This window comes from Brachyhypopomus gauderio, chromosome 1 (assembly GCF_052324685.1).
Source record: "Brachyhypopomus gauderio isolate BG-103 chromosome 1, BGAUD_0.2, whole genome shotgun sequence".
Lineage (NCBI taxonomy): Eukaryota > Metazoa > Chordata > Actinopteri > Gymnotiformes > Hypopomidae > Brachyhypopomus > Brachyhypopomus gauderio.
In genome coordinates, this window is record NC_135211.1 from 43,143,762 (window position 1) to 43,156,938 (window position 13,177).

Here is a 13,177-nt window from a genome sequence, read left to right on the forward strand (position 1 = left end):
TCTCTCTCTTTCTCTCTCTCCACCCCATCCCTCTTTCTATCACTTCACCTCTTTTCTTATGTCACTTCTTACTCTCTACCCACTTGCCCTCGGCTTGAACACGTGACTTTATTAATCAGTAAAACACCACGTCCACTGTTCTGGGACCGGTTTGAACCTTCTTAGCATGCTCCATGACACATGAGAGCGAACAGCGTGCGATGAAGGTTTGATGAACCAGCTGGAGAAATGATATGCAGACAACACTTATGAACGACAATACAAGACGCGTTTGCCACAGACTCACGACGTTCAAAGTAAGACTTGCACGACACATTTTTACCCGTGAGAAGACTTTCGAGTGTATATACAGAACTGTAGGGGATTTTCAGCCTTCGATGACATGGGCTGGTGCAGGGGGGTTAACTGTCGGAAACAGAAACGTTCCCACAGAAGCTCCTCTTCCGGGGTCCCAGGTCCCTGGACACCACCAGACCCCCAGGCGGCGGCACAGACGCTGCCCGATCCGGGCCCCTCCTGCCTGGGTTAGCGGGGCAGGCCGTGGTGCCTGGAGGAGTGGAGGATGCGGCTCACCACTCTGCCCTTATTTGGTGAGGGACAGACGCAGCATTCTTCATCTTTCCCTCTCTCTCCCTCCCTCACTCCTTCTCTCTCTCCTTTCATTATTAATCTATAACTCTCTTCCTTTCTGCCCTGACCTCCCTAAAGTGATTTATCTCCTTCTTTTGATCCCTCCCTCTTCATCTCCGTAACTCTCTCCTCTCCCTCCACCCAGTGTGTTCCGCCCGGTGGACGAGATGTCTCGGTTTTCTCGTCGGGTTGCAAACGTACGTTCAACTTCTCCGTCTGGCCCTCTAATGTCCTTCCACACGCTTTCTTAGCCTCTTTCTGAGGCAGTGCTGCGGAAATAAAGTGGACCACAGTATCATTACCCAAACCACTGGTTCCGTGTCTATATAGTAACAATGTAAACACTTGGAAAGGGAAGTTCATTAATCAAATACCGGCCTTCCTGATTGGTTTGTTTTCTCAAGTGCTTTGGGCACCGGCCAATCACATGGACTTTAGCCAAACGTATTTGGACAAGGGTCCCCAAAGCCAGGGCCTTTCCTGTACTGGACAGCTGTCTGCTTCACAACAGACTGTTTAGCAGAGCTTGCACACTGAGAAGAAATGTATTGCATACTGTATTGATGGAGAGAGAGAGAGAGGGAGAGAGAGAAAGCGAGAGAGGAAGTAGGGTTTGAAGCCCTTTAAAGAGTCACAGAAGCACGGATGTGTCTCTTAATTAAAAATAAATTCTGAAGTATAAAGAGGATGTAAAATAATCTCACATCTTGAGCCGTGCTGTGGCTGCAAACCAGACGGCCGCTGAGTTTTCGCATAAAGTTTGTGGTTTTTGATTTTGTTGTTTTTGGAGGGAATGAAGGAGAGGCTATGACCATGCGATGAAATGAGCGGAGGCGATGAGTGTGTGTGCAGAGACAGACTTTATCCAGCAGGGGGAGCTCAGCGGTATGCTGTCATGTGTCAATAAACAAACAAACGAATAAACATCCGAATGGTGACATTTATGGAAGCAAACAAATCAGAGAGTGCAGAAAACGTGCAGTACTTGTAACTCATTTAAGGTGCTTTAAAAATGGTGTTAATTTAGTGGGCGCACACACACACACACACACACACACCCCATCACAAGCAGATGAAAAAAGAACAATACATGAATTTAATACAGTGAGCCTTTGCTCTTCATGTACACAAAATCCTCGCAACACTGAACTTTCATTTTAGTATCAGAGCCCTTTGAAAACCAAAACACGGTCCTTGTTGATCCAAAGTTAAACACCGGCTGAAGCTCCACATTACGAAACTCCATGTTTATCGTAGTGCGAACGGCCCTGTGATTCCCGCCGGTGTGTTTTTGTCACCAACCAAAGTCGGCGACGGTTCATACTGTGGACATGTGGTGGAGGAGGGGGGGGGAAGAGAGGAACAGAGAGAAAGAGAAACAAGGATAAAGAGAGGAATGGAGGGAAAGAGAGGAGCAGAGAGGGAAAGAGAGGAATGGAGAGAAAGAAAGGAACTGAGAGAAAGAGAGGAATGAAGAGAAAAAGAGCTCTTTCCTTCCATAGAATTTTTTTTTCACAAACCCCAAAACAAGAGGCGGGGGAGGTATTGCTGCCAATCCCTTCAAAAGATTCATATTTATAATAACCAGCTACCAATGAACTCAGACAATCACAAACATCACAACTTTAAAACCCAAGATATTCATAAAATTCTCTTGTACAGACAGGAATGCAAAGTCCCGCGTCATAAAGTCCTGTGTCGTAAAATTCCACATCGTAAAGTCCCACGTGATAAAATGTCCCAAAAACGTGTGCCGTAATCCAAATAGACAACAAATTCCATGTGCTCCAATACATACTTAATGATTGTTCAAGGAAGTAATATGTTGTGGACATCGTGTTGATGGACACCTTCCTGGACAGGGACGATACTCGTATTCTGAACCTTTGCATAAACATGGACATCTTCTGTGTAACACGTTGGTGTTTTCACACAGAACGAATGAATATCTGAGTTGCACATGCCGTGTTATTGCTTATACACTAATTACATTATTCACGTCAGATCCAAGCGTCTCCTCGTCCAGCCTGAACACTCTCTTGTGTTCTAAATCTCTCTCTACACATGTGAGCGGTGTAAACACACGTGAGCAGTGTAAACACACGTGGGCGTGCAAACACACACTTTCTAGCATCTCCTCAGGTGCAAATCTTCTGGAGTAGTGATCAGACCTTGTTTTCCGCCAAGTCCTGATCCGTAATCAGATATAATTATCTATATTGTCATGATCAGACATCATTTTCCACATTGTCTAAACTCCCCATACCCCCATATCAACTGAAGGAAAGTATTGCTTAATATAAAGTATCATCACTCATAAATAATATGAAAGCAGTGTGTGTACTATAAAATAGTGTCTGTTGCAGAGAGGTCACGACAGACAAACCCAAAATGTCAGAGCTATCAAAACAGCTTCACTGGAGGAGTCCATGTTACATCTGTGTAGACATGACAAGACAGTGCTAAAACAAGTTTTTTGCGTGAGAATAAAAATGCACACACGCATAAGAAAGAACACACACACACACACACACACACACACACACACACACACACACACACACACACACACACACACACACACACACACACACACACACACACACACACACACAGGGTTGAGGCTCCACACTGGCCCTATAAGGAAAAGCTTCAGGGTTGTCCTGGTTGCGCAGAGGTCTTCGTTAAAGTGGCTTCACGTAGTTTCCTGGGAAGGTTCCAAACTGTTTGGTCCTCCGGGACGTCCCTTCAGAGTCGGAGGAGACAACGGAGCAGAAGAATAAGAAGGAAGAAGCGTAAGGACCAGGATGTAATTAAGAACAGGCAGAGAAAACAGGAAACATAACACTGAAGCTGCTAGAATCAACCGAGTAACCTAGGAAGAAGATGACTGTGAAGATGGCTGACGGAGCTGAACTGTTCTGGGTCTTCAGCACGGTTCTTCCTGGCTCGGGAAGATGTGCCGGACCTAATTAACTGAGCAGCAGTAACTGATTAAGCCCGATTTCAGATGAACCGCAGGAGTGTTTTTGCCCTGCCCTGCGTGTTCAAATGAGCAGTGTTTACCCCCTGGGGCAGTTTATAAGAAGGCATGAGTGGTTGTGAGGAGCAGGTCTGCCCTCCTGCCTCCTGGTGTAGGACAGGAATGTTACCGGTAGCGTTAATGGTACCAGTAATGCACCAGTAACGTTTTCAGCTCAGCTCTCAGAGAATCATTCCAGCTCCAAATCTGCTTTGGACAGGAAACTGAGCCATGTTGAATGCAACTCAGACATCAGCCGAGCTAGAACTACAATATTGTTCTCATACACTCACACAATTCAGACGTAGTAACACAATCCCAGTACAACTGATTTTATTTGTGCACTGACTGCCAGGGGACTAACAACAAACAATAAAAACAATGTTACATAATCACAAAGTGTGGACGATACTGCTAAGCGGTTACTAGGTGGCACTGCACGGTAACCATCTGACGCTGAATTACCTTCTCCTCTCCACTGCCGTTAGCTGTCGTAAGCATGACTTATATGTGTCGTATGCGCATCATAGCTGAGCAGCGCAGCGCGTGACGCACCTACGAACCAGCCGTCGTCACACCTCTCCACCACGTCCACCGCGTCTCCGTCACGCAACTCCAGCTCGTCCTTGTTCCGCGGGACGTAGTTATACACCGCCTGGAACCTGCCGTGAGGGCAAGAAGGCTTTTAAAGTGCCAGTGTTTTTAACACGCTTCTGTTATTATTAGAAAATATACAACCTCAAAACCAAAAAGCTGTGATGTATATAACATAGAAAGCAGCCATTTCCGATTGTGCTTTGATGTTTCTTTGGCAACATAAAGGCAGGATATTTCATGCTTTACCTAAACGGCTGTATAATTTCATGATAAATGTTTATGCTGAAATTTATATCTGCAACAATTTCCGAAACGGTTGGAAAAAAAATGAACCATGTGACAAGTTGTAGCGCTGTGAGATGATGAGAAGTAGCCGGTGTGGAGTAGGAGATGTTGTGGTGTCGTGGCACATAAAGTCGTGAGATACGATCATATGTTGTGGTGTTTTCAATACAGGACAGGATTAACAGAATTCACAGGTCTTTCCTTTTTACTTTAAATGGCATTTTCCATACTGTCCCACACATTTTAGAATCAGGAACATATTTATACTCCAGTAAAATGTATCGTCTCCACCTGGAGCTCTACGTAGCAATGTCATTACACACACACACACACACACACACACACACACACACACACACACACAACACGCTACATCATGTTAGTGATGACGTAGCGCGTGACGGCATCACTTACGGCTCTCCGGGTCCGTGGGAGGAATCCTGCATCATCCTCTGAGAGAGACAGAGAGAGGAAGAGGAGGAGAGAGGAAGAGGAGGAGAGAGAAGTGAAGAGCATCAGCACTTTGCTGCTTCATCGTGTCGTCCGTGTCCGCGTGTGTCATGGATGCGTCCATCACTCCAAACCCAAGAGCACAAGAACCGCTTATGCAAATCTCATTTTATAAGTAGCACAAAACCAACCAGTTTGTCCGTCGTGGGACACCGTAGCGTGTTATACATGCTCAGAGATGTAAATGGGGGTGGGGCGAGGGGCATTAGAGAGGACGGGGACTCCATTTCCCAGCCTGCACCGCTGCTAGTGTCACGGCACACTCCGTCCTACCCTGCGCGCCCTGCTGGAGGACGGGGCCGGGGATGCACAGTGCCTCCTGGTGGTGACAGGGCTGCGTGGCGGCTTGCCCTCCACCACCGCCTCCTGCTCACAAACGCTCTGCAAGAGTCACACCCGGGCCGGCCGTAAGGAGCTGACGTCACACGCAGGAAGCGTCACACGCACCGAGCACGTTAGTGTCACGCCACGCCACGACGTGACGATGCAATTGTTCCAGTGTTACACCAGCCTGAACCCCAGTGTGATGGTGGACAGATCGTTGCAGGACAGTGAACAGAGGACAGAGAGAAAGTCCTGAATCACTAGTCTGCTGCAGTGATTTGACACACACGGAGATTAATAGCAACAAAGGGGTCCAGGCACTGAACAAGCTCATAGCACACCAGCTGTCTAACCTAAGATAGTCTAACACACACACACACACACACACACACACACACACACACACACACACACACACACACGTCTCTCTTCTCTGTTAATTTAAGTTAATTAACACTCCAGCACATGACCCAGACATGCCTCTGCTTGTGTTAATTAATGACACGTGGCTTCTGATCACAGTCCCAAACACCTACAGACTCCAACACATGCCCGTGAGACAGACACACACACACACACACGTTACTAAGACCTTTATGAAGATCAGTGTTAGTGAGAAAGGTGCACACGTACTCTGTTGCGTTTTACCTTAAGCTGAGGAGAACGGAGATGTGTGCGAGGTGAGAGTGGGGGAGCAGATGGAGGAGTGGAGAGAGGGGAGGAGCTCAGAGGAGCGTCAGGGAGAGGGAGATCAAGGGGGCGGGGCTGAGGAGGAGGAGGGGAGTCAGGAGGAGGGACAGGGGAGGTGGAAGGGGATGGAGACGAGGAGGGGGGCGAGGCGGCGATGGGGGGCAGGAGAGGCTGCCGAGAGGGGTATAAGGGTGGAGGAGAGGTGGGGAGGGGCGGAGAGGAGGAGCGGGGAGGAGGAGAGGAGCGAGGGAAGGTGGGAGAAGAGAGGGAGGGAGGGGAGGAGAGCGGAGGAGGGGTGCGGCGGTGGGGAGAGGGACGGGGATGAGAGGAGGGGAGTGAGGTGAGAAAGAAAGGGGGAGGAGAGGAGGGAGGAGGGGGGGACAGGGAGAGGGGGACGGGCTGGAGACGGGAGGACGGGGGAGGAGAGGATGGAGTGATGGGTGGAGGAGGGGAGAGGGGTGACGGAGTGACGGGTGGAGGAGGGGAGAGGGGTGACGGAGTGATGGGTGGAGGAGGAAAGAGGGGTGACGGAGTGACGGGTGGAGGAGGGGAGAGGGGTGATGGAGTGATGGGTGGAGGAGGAAAGAGGGGTGACGGAGTGACGGGTGGAGGAGGAGAGAGGGGTGACGGAGTGACGGGTGGAGGAGGAGAGAGGGGTGACGGAGTGACGGGTGGAGGAGGAGAGAGGGGTGACGGAGTGACGGGTGGAGGAGGAGAGAGGGGTGACGGAGTGACGGGTGGAGGAGGGGAGAGGGGTGATGGAGTGATGGGTGGAGGAGGGGAGAGGGGTGATGGAGTAATGGGTGGAGGAGGGGAGAGGGGTGATTGACTGACTGGGGAATTGTGGTTGCAGGAATCATTGCAGTGAACATCAGCCTAGCAAGGAGGACAGTGCTAACGTTACTCTCCTCATACACACACACACAACAGTGATACAGACTCAACGATGCTTTCAATTTCTACAACAGAAACACTTCAAAAGCATAAACGTAGAACATTTACTCCAGACACAGCTGACTAGAGATATGATTAGTAAATTATGGTGTGATACTGCTTGCTCTACCTGTTGTCTCCGATCACTGCGTATAGAACAGGGAGCAGGAGATCTGATTGGCTGGTCACCCTCTTCCGCTATGTACAACTCAGGAAGTCCCTGTCCAAAGCTCTCTGGCAGTGGACTCTGTGTCCCTGAGGAGACATCCAGTAGGACAGATAGAAGCTCCTCACTCTGTTTTCTGCAGAACTCATCACCTGTTTCTGCTGGACTTTCTGGTTTGCTCAACAAACTGATAGAAAGGGGTCTGTCGAAAGCTACCCAATCAGTTGGTACTAGTACATCTGCTAAGTTTTTTGATTGGTTTGCCAAAGTAGTGGGGGACGCTTTGGCCAATGGCGTATGACGGTCCATCTTGTCGACCTCCTGGCATAGCTGGTTATTTAAGAACATAGAGAGAAGTTGGCCATATGGGTCTGGCTCATTTATAAGTCTTGCAAGATCTTGCTGTTGATCCAGTGGCCACTGGTCTCCTGTCAGTGTTTTACCGTCTTTCTCCTCTGCTTTATTCAGATCTGAGATCAGTCGTTTGCTTAACCTAATTTCAGGAGGGGTGGATCTACGTATGAGAGGCGGGGTTGTAGGTGGAGATGAAGGCGGAGTTGTAAAGGGCTCCCACGTGAATGCTTCTTGCTTGAAAACAGGGATGCAGGTTGGGGTGGAGCTTTGAGGTGAGGGGGTGTGTCCTCGCATTGGGGGAGTGGCCAGCCTGGGGCTCGGGCAGTGAAGGATGCTGGAAAGGGGTGGTGGAGTGGGCGGGGCTGGAGTGCCACAGGGAGAAGGGGTGGAGCCACCCAGCGTGAGGGACAGCCATTCGCCGGTGACTATTTGGAGACTGGGGCAGGGGGCGGAGTCAGCGCGAGGTGGAGAAGGGGACCCAGGACAGGACTTTTGGAGAGATAAAAAGAAAAAAAGAGGGAGGGAGTGAGAAAGAGAGAGAGAGATGAGATAGGGAGGGAGGCAGAACGAGATGATAGAGAGAGGGAAAGAAAAGGCGATGGAAAGAGAGAGAGACAGTGTGACAGAATAAAAACACTAACAAGATTCCAACGTCTCTCCCTTCCACAGTAAGCAGGAGTTGTGCTAATTTCGGTACAAAAGCACGTAAAAATATTGACAAAAGCTTTTCTCTCATCGCTGTGCCGGGGTGTCGATTGGTTCTGAATGTCGACCAGCTGTGGCTGGACTCTTTAAAGAGCTCCACCAGTCTCATGAAGACATGCAGGAAAACTGCTCAAACACAAACTGCTTTTAAACACAAAGCTGATACAGACACAGGCATTAAAGGAGTAGTTTATGTCATCAGCAGCGTTTGGTGTAATGTCTGTGTGCATATGTGCAGTGTGTGTGTAATAGCTGTCAAAAATTGAATTATCGTATTTTGTTTACATAGTACAGGGTTGCCAACTCTCACACATTGAGCGTGAGACACACGCATTTGACCGTCTTCACACGCTCTCACGCCACACTTCCGATATCTCATGCCGAAAAAAAATATCTAGTTTATTTACCTCTGATCCACATATATGATTCAATGAGTTACTAGTTCGCTCTGGCGCCAACCACTGGCGATCGATAGATCGCGATATAACACTTAATTTGTGTCCATTTTACGTAAATATGTACATTTAGTACATATAATATTATACTGCTATTATACTGAAGTCTGTGTGTGACAGGTTAGTTACATGTGCAGTACTGGTATTTTGACATTAGGTGTAAACCTCGTTGAGGTATTCTCACGAGACTAAGACTCTTTAGCAATATCTGTACGCTAACAGCTAGCATGGATGCTAGGGTCCATCATCATCATCTGATGCAAACCTTCGTAAAGAAACCTCAGAGAACTCAGAGACAGCCTTTACTTTACAGCCAGTACTTTACAGCCTTTACTGCAGCCAATACATTAGAATCTGATAAAAATGTTCATTCAAATGCTTTGCATGCTGTTGTTCTATGCTAAGCGAACAAAGATTATATTACCAATACCGCATGTTGTTCTATGCTAAGCTAACACAGATTATATTAACAATACTGCGTGCTTAGATTCCAGGTGGATTTAGAGTGAAGCTAATTCACACTTACACAAACACACTTACCCTTTGCCTGTCTCCATGGTGACTAGGGCTCTTGGACGGGGACCCCTTGATGACATCAACGTAAGACACAGGGAATATCCCCTGCTTACTGGAGCCAGGGATACGGCCCTCAAACCAGTTCATATCCACCTTCCTCAGCAGGATCACCCTCTCCCCCTGTACAACACACACACACACACACACACACACACACACACACACACACACACACACACACACACACACACACACACACACACACAGAGGTAAAACACAGGTAAGGCCTAGTCAGATTCTTACAGAGGAGTGTCTAGATACATGTGCATGTGTGTGTGTGTGTGTGTACGTGTGTATGTATGCGTGCCTTCTTGAGTGACAGCTCTACGTTGGTGTCTGCGTTGAAGTTGTAGCGAGCCACAGCCTCACCCATCATCTCTCTGACCTGAGCTGGGGGAGGAGGACGAACAGGCTGCCTCCGCTCTGGAGATACCACCTTCTACAGAGAGAGAGAGAGAGAGAGAGAGAGAGAGAGAGAGAGAGAGAGAGAGAGAGAGAGAGAGAGAGAGAGAGAGAGAGGGAGCGAGAGAGAGAAAGAGAGGGAGAGAGAGAGAGAGAGAGAGAGAGGGGGGGGGGTAGAGAGAGAGGGAGGGAAAGACAGAGAGAGAGACAGAGGGAAAGGGAGGGAGAGAGATAGAGAGAGAAGGAGGGCGAGGGAAAGAGGGAGAGAAAGAGACACAGAGGGAGGGAAAGAGGGAGAGAGGTAGAGAGACAGATGGTGAGACAGAGGGTGAGTGACAGGGAGGGAGAGCACTAGATTATATTGCACTAAAGGGATAGATAATAATGGCCATGTAGACACACACACACACACACACACACACACACACACACACACACCTCTACGTAAGAGATGGGGAATATCCCAATCCGTCCTCTGTGCTCTCCTTCATACCAGTTACTGTCGATCTGTCTGATGATGTTGACCGCATCCCCCTTTTTAAATGAGAGCTCCCTGTTACACACACACACACACACACACACACACACACACACACACACACACACACACACACACACACACACACACACACACCTTAGCATTACTTTTACCTGGAGAATTTGATCACCATTTATTCACCATATATACACATATATATTCATTAACACAGGAGGATTTAAACCAGCACAGTGATGAACCACAGACAGCAAGGATGTTTTTAAATGCACCATTGGGCATATTTGTGTGTGTGTGTGTGTGTGTGTGTGTGTGTGTGTGTGTGTGTGTGTGTGTGTGTGTGTGTGTGTGTGCCACAACTCAAGAAAACCTAAAGCAAAGTCAGCAACAACAAAGGACATGAAGTCGTAAGTGTGCGTCAGGGCTTAAAAGTGCCGTAAGCGGCTCTCATACTCACTTGCTGGTCTGAGCTTTAAAATCGTAGATGGCCCTGGCAGTCTGTCTCTGATGGAGGAGAGAAGACAATATGAGATATGTCATCTGCTTAGAGGAGACCTACGAGACAAACAGAGACGCCGTCAGCTCTCTGCCCATCCCCCCCCCCCCCCCCCCCCCCCCCAACACCGAGCACTAGCACAGCTGAATCCTGGGAAGTTCTGGGTTTAAAACCAGAACCAAGTATGACCAAATGCACCTTCAAAAAGGCCTCCTGCCCTTATCTTTAATACCATCACATTCATTACAGTCTCAGTCAAAGATCTACATAACATCTGGACATTCCTTATAGTGACACATGCTATAAGCGTTGACAATAAGCACGCTGTGGAAGTCTTATGCGAAGGTTTAGGGGTCGGGGATGTTTTATACATCTCATTACCTCTCGATCTGGAGTCAGCTTCCTGTTCTGAGGTGTGTGGGGACCGGCATCAGAGACCTGATCTGTAGACAGACACACACACACACATGGCAGGCACACATGCACACCCGCACACACACACACAGGTCAAAGGTGCACTGTGTATCAGTTGCTATGAAGATATGATTTGCACACATACAACAGGTTTATGAGGGGTGAAAGGTGAAAGGTGAGCGGTGAAGCGAGGGAGAAAACAAAGATGGCCGACAACAACAATGAGGGGCAAACCCAGATTTTTATTTCACTGATGGGGTTTCAACAGGTGAATAATGTTCTGGATACAGCAACTAAAAACACACAGTACAGTCGGGCATACTGTTTTACACACACACACACACACACACACACACACACACACACACACACACACACTGAAGCAACTGGAAAAACTTTTTCAACAAGCAAACAAAAAAAAAACAGACATTCGACGTAAATGAACATTAGCGGCATAGCCGCCATGACAGATGAAAACAGACGAACCAAAGCGAGCCAGGACATGGCATGCCTTCAAAAACACGCTGACCGCCATGCTGTCTCTGCCTCCTCTCCACCAGACACCCGACACACAGGACGCAGACGCCCGTGTCCACCCTCACTTATCGAGGTGCTTGGGAAAAAAATGTTTCTTAGTATATCCTGCCAAAATGTGAATAGCCTGAAACACCATGTTGAAAATCAGTGCTGATTAGCATTTTTCCACAAAGAAAGAAACTCTTGGATTTGTCTTGGTGAATCACACTCACTCACTCACTCACCCACCCACCCACTCACTCACTCACTCACTCACTCACTCACATTTAACAAGCTGAGGATTCTCCACAAGGGGAAGCTATTAGCACTCAAATAGGGGCGCTACAAGTGACGGGTCCTTGGCATAAGTGACACCGTGTGTCCTTGTCCAATGGGGAAGAGGCAGTGTTTCAGAAACAAACGGGTGTTTGTGGGAGTGGCAACGGGGCCAAGCAACAATGACTGAGGCACCCTGGGGCAGCTGGGAAGGAACAGCGCTGTTACACCTGAGTGGTAGGATGTGTTAGCGTTAGCGCTAGCGCTGCGGTCGGTGCAGGAGGGCTCCGTGCGGTGCAGCTGGTGGCAGGAGGCACTGTGGTGAGGCTGGTAGAAGTGCGAGGATGAGGAGGACGAAGAGATGGGGCGGCCCGCCCTCTGGCCCCGCAACGAGGAGCTCCTCTCTGGGACGTCGGGGAGCAGCTCCTCCAGGAGCCGGCGGAGGACGCTGTCGTCCGGTAGACGCGCCGGTCCCAGCCCCTTCTCCGCCCTTATGTGCTCGTAAATGTCCTGCAGGGCGGCGTCCAGCGCCGCGTAGACGGACGCTTCGGATCGGTGTCGGTCGTGGTGACGAGGAGCGGGCGGGGAGCCCCGCCTCCTGCGGAAAGGCACGGGGCTGACCAGGAAGGCGAGCTTGGCCAGGCCCGGTTCGCCGGCTTGGGGCCTGCGTGCGGTGGTGGGCGTGGCGGTGGGGGGCGTGGCCACGCCGCGGCCCTCCCCCTGCCGCGCCCGCTCGTGCTTCAGCATGGTGGTGAAGCGGGTGTAGGAGGCGGGGCAGCGACCCTTACAGGAGCTGATCAGGTGCCGGTGGTGGTACCCTTGACTCTGGCCCAGACTTTGGTGGAGGTGCTGGTGGTGGTGATGGCAGCTGCTGCCACGATGCCGGCGTCCGTGGTGATGGTGCAGGTGGTGATGCAGGTGGGAGGAGCTACAGAAGCTGTCGGACGAAGCCAGCGAGCAGCGGTCCAAGTCGCTCTCACTGCAGACGGACGACGCCTCCATGGGAATGAAGTCGCTGAGCTCCGAGGCGCAAGCGTCCGGCTCGCTGTCCGAATAGTCTGGCCCCTCTCGCTGCTCTGACGGGCCTCGCCTGTCCGCGTCCACCTGCCTCCGCCCTTCCGGCGGACTCCGCCCCCTCGCGGGCGGGTCCTCCTCCTCTAGGAGAGACTCCACCGAGAAGCGGCGTTTCGGGCAGCTGCTGGCCTGGGAGGACCCGGGCGTGGCGGTGCCAGACGGGGTGTTGTCCTCACCCAGGTCCGGCATGGACTTGGACTTTTGGATCAGCTGCTCGTAGGCGGAGATCCGCTCGGGGACGGAGCGCTGCGGGACC

The 13,177-nt window shown here is 50.0% G+C and overlaps 1 protein-coding gene and 1 long non-coding RNA gene across 21 annotated transcripts in view; one reads left to right on the forward strand and one right to left on the reverse strand.

The window, feature by feature from the left end:
• Positions 1-187: 187 nt before the first annotated feature.
• On the forward strand, positions 188-913 carry LOC143521496 (uncharacterized). Its single transcript, XR_013132779.1, has 3 exons — positions 188-296; positions 456-590; positions 776-913. It is a non-coding gene; the product is annotated as an uncharacterized LOC143521496 (long non-coding RNA).
• Positions 914-1,473: 560 nt separating this feature from the next.
• The window catches only part of sorbs2a (sorbin and SH3 domain containing 2a), a 54,267-nt gene continuing 42,563 nt past the window's right edge, over positions 1,474-13,177 (reverse strand). For 13 of the 20 annotated variants that reach the window (XM_077014198.1, XM_077014316.1, XM_077014295.1 and 10 more), the window contains 10 exons: positions 11,023-11,084; positions 10,603-10,700; positions 10,088-10,202; positions 9,555-9,686; positions 9,212-9,367; positions 7,122-8,000; positions 6,017-6,934; positions 4,949-4,986; positions 4,208-4,314; positions 1,551-3,376 (listed from right to left, as the gene is read on the reverse strand). In XM_077014198.1, the coding sequence (XP_076870313.1) occupies positions 3,315-3,376; positions 4,208-4,314; positions 4,949-4,986; positions 6,017-6,934; positions 7,122-8,000; positions 9,212-9,367; positions 9,555-9,686; positions 10,088-10,202; positions 10,603-10,700; positions 11,023-11,084 (2,567 nt within the window). In that variant the 3' untranslated portion in view covers positions 1,551-3,314. Of the gene's footprint in view, positions 3,377-4,207; positions 4,315-4,948; positions 4,987-5,033; positions 5,426-6,016; positions 6,935-7,121; positions 8,001-9,211; positions 9,368-9,554; positions 9,687-10,087; positions 10,203-10,602; positions 10,701-11,022; positions 11,085-12,077 lie in introns of those variants that run through there. The other 7 variants (XM_077014308.1, XM_077014226.1, XM_077014285.1 and 4 more) reach the window with 6 other exon arrangements.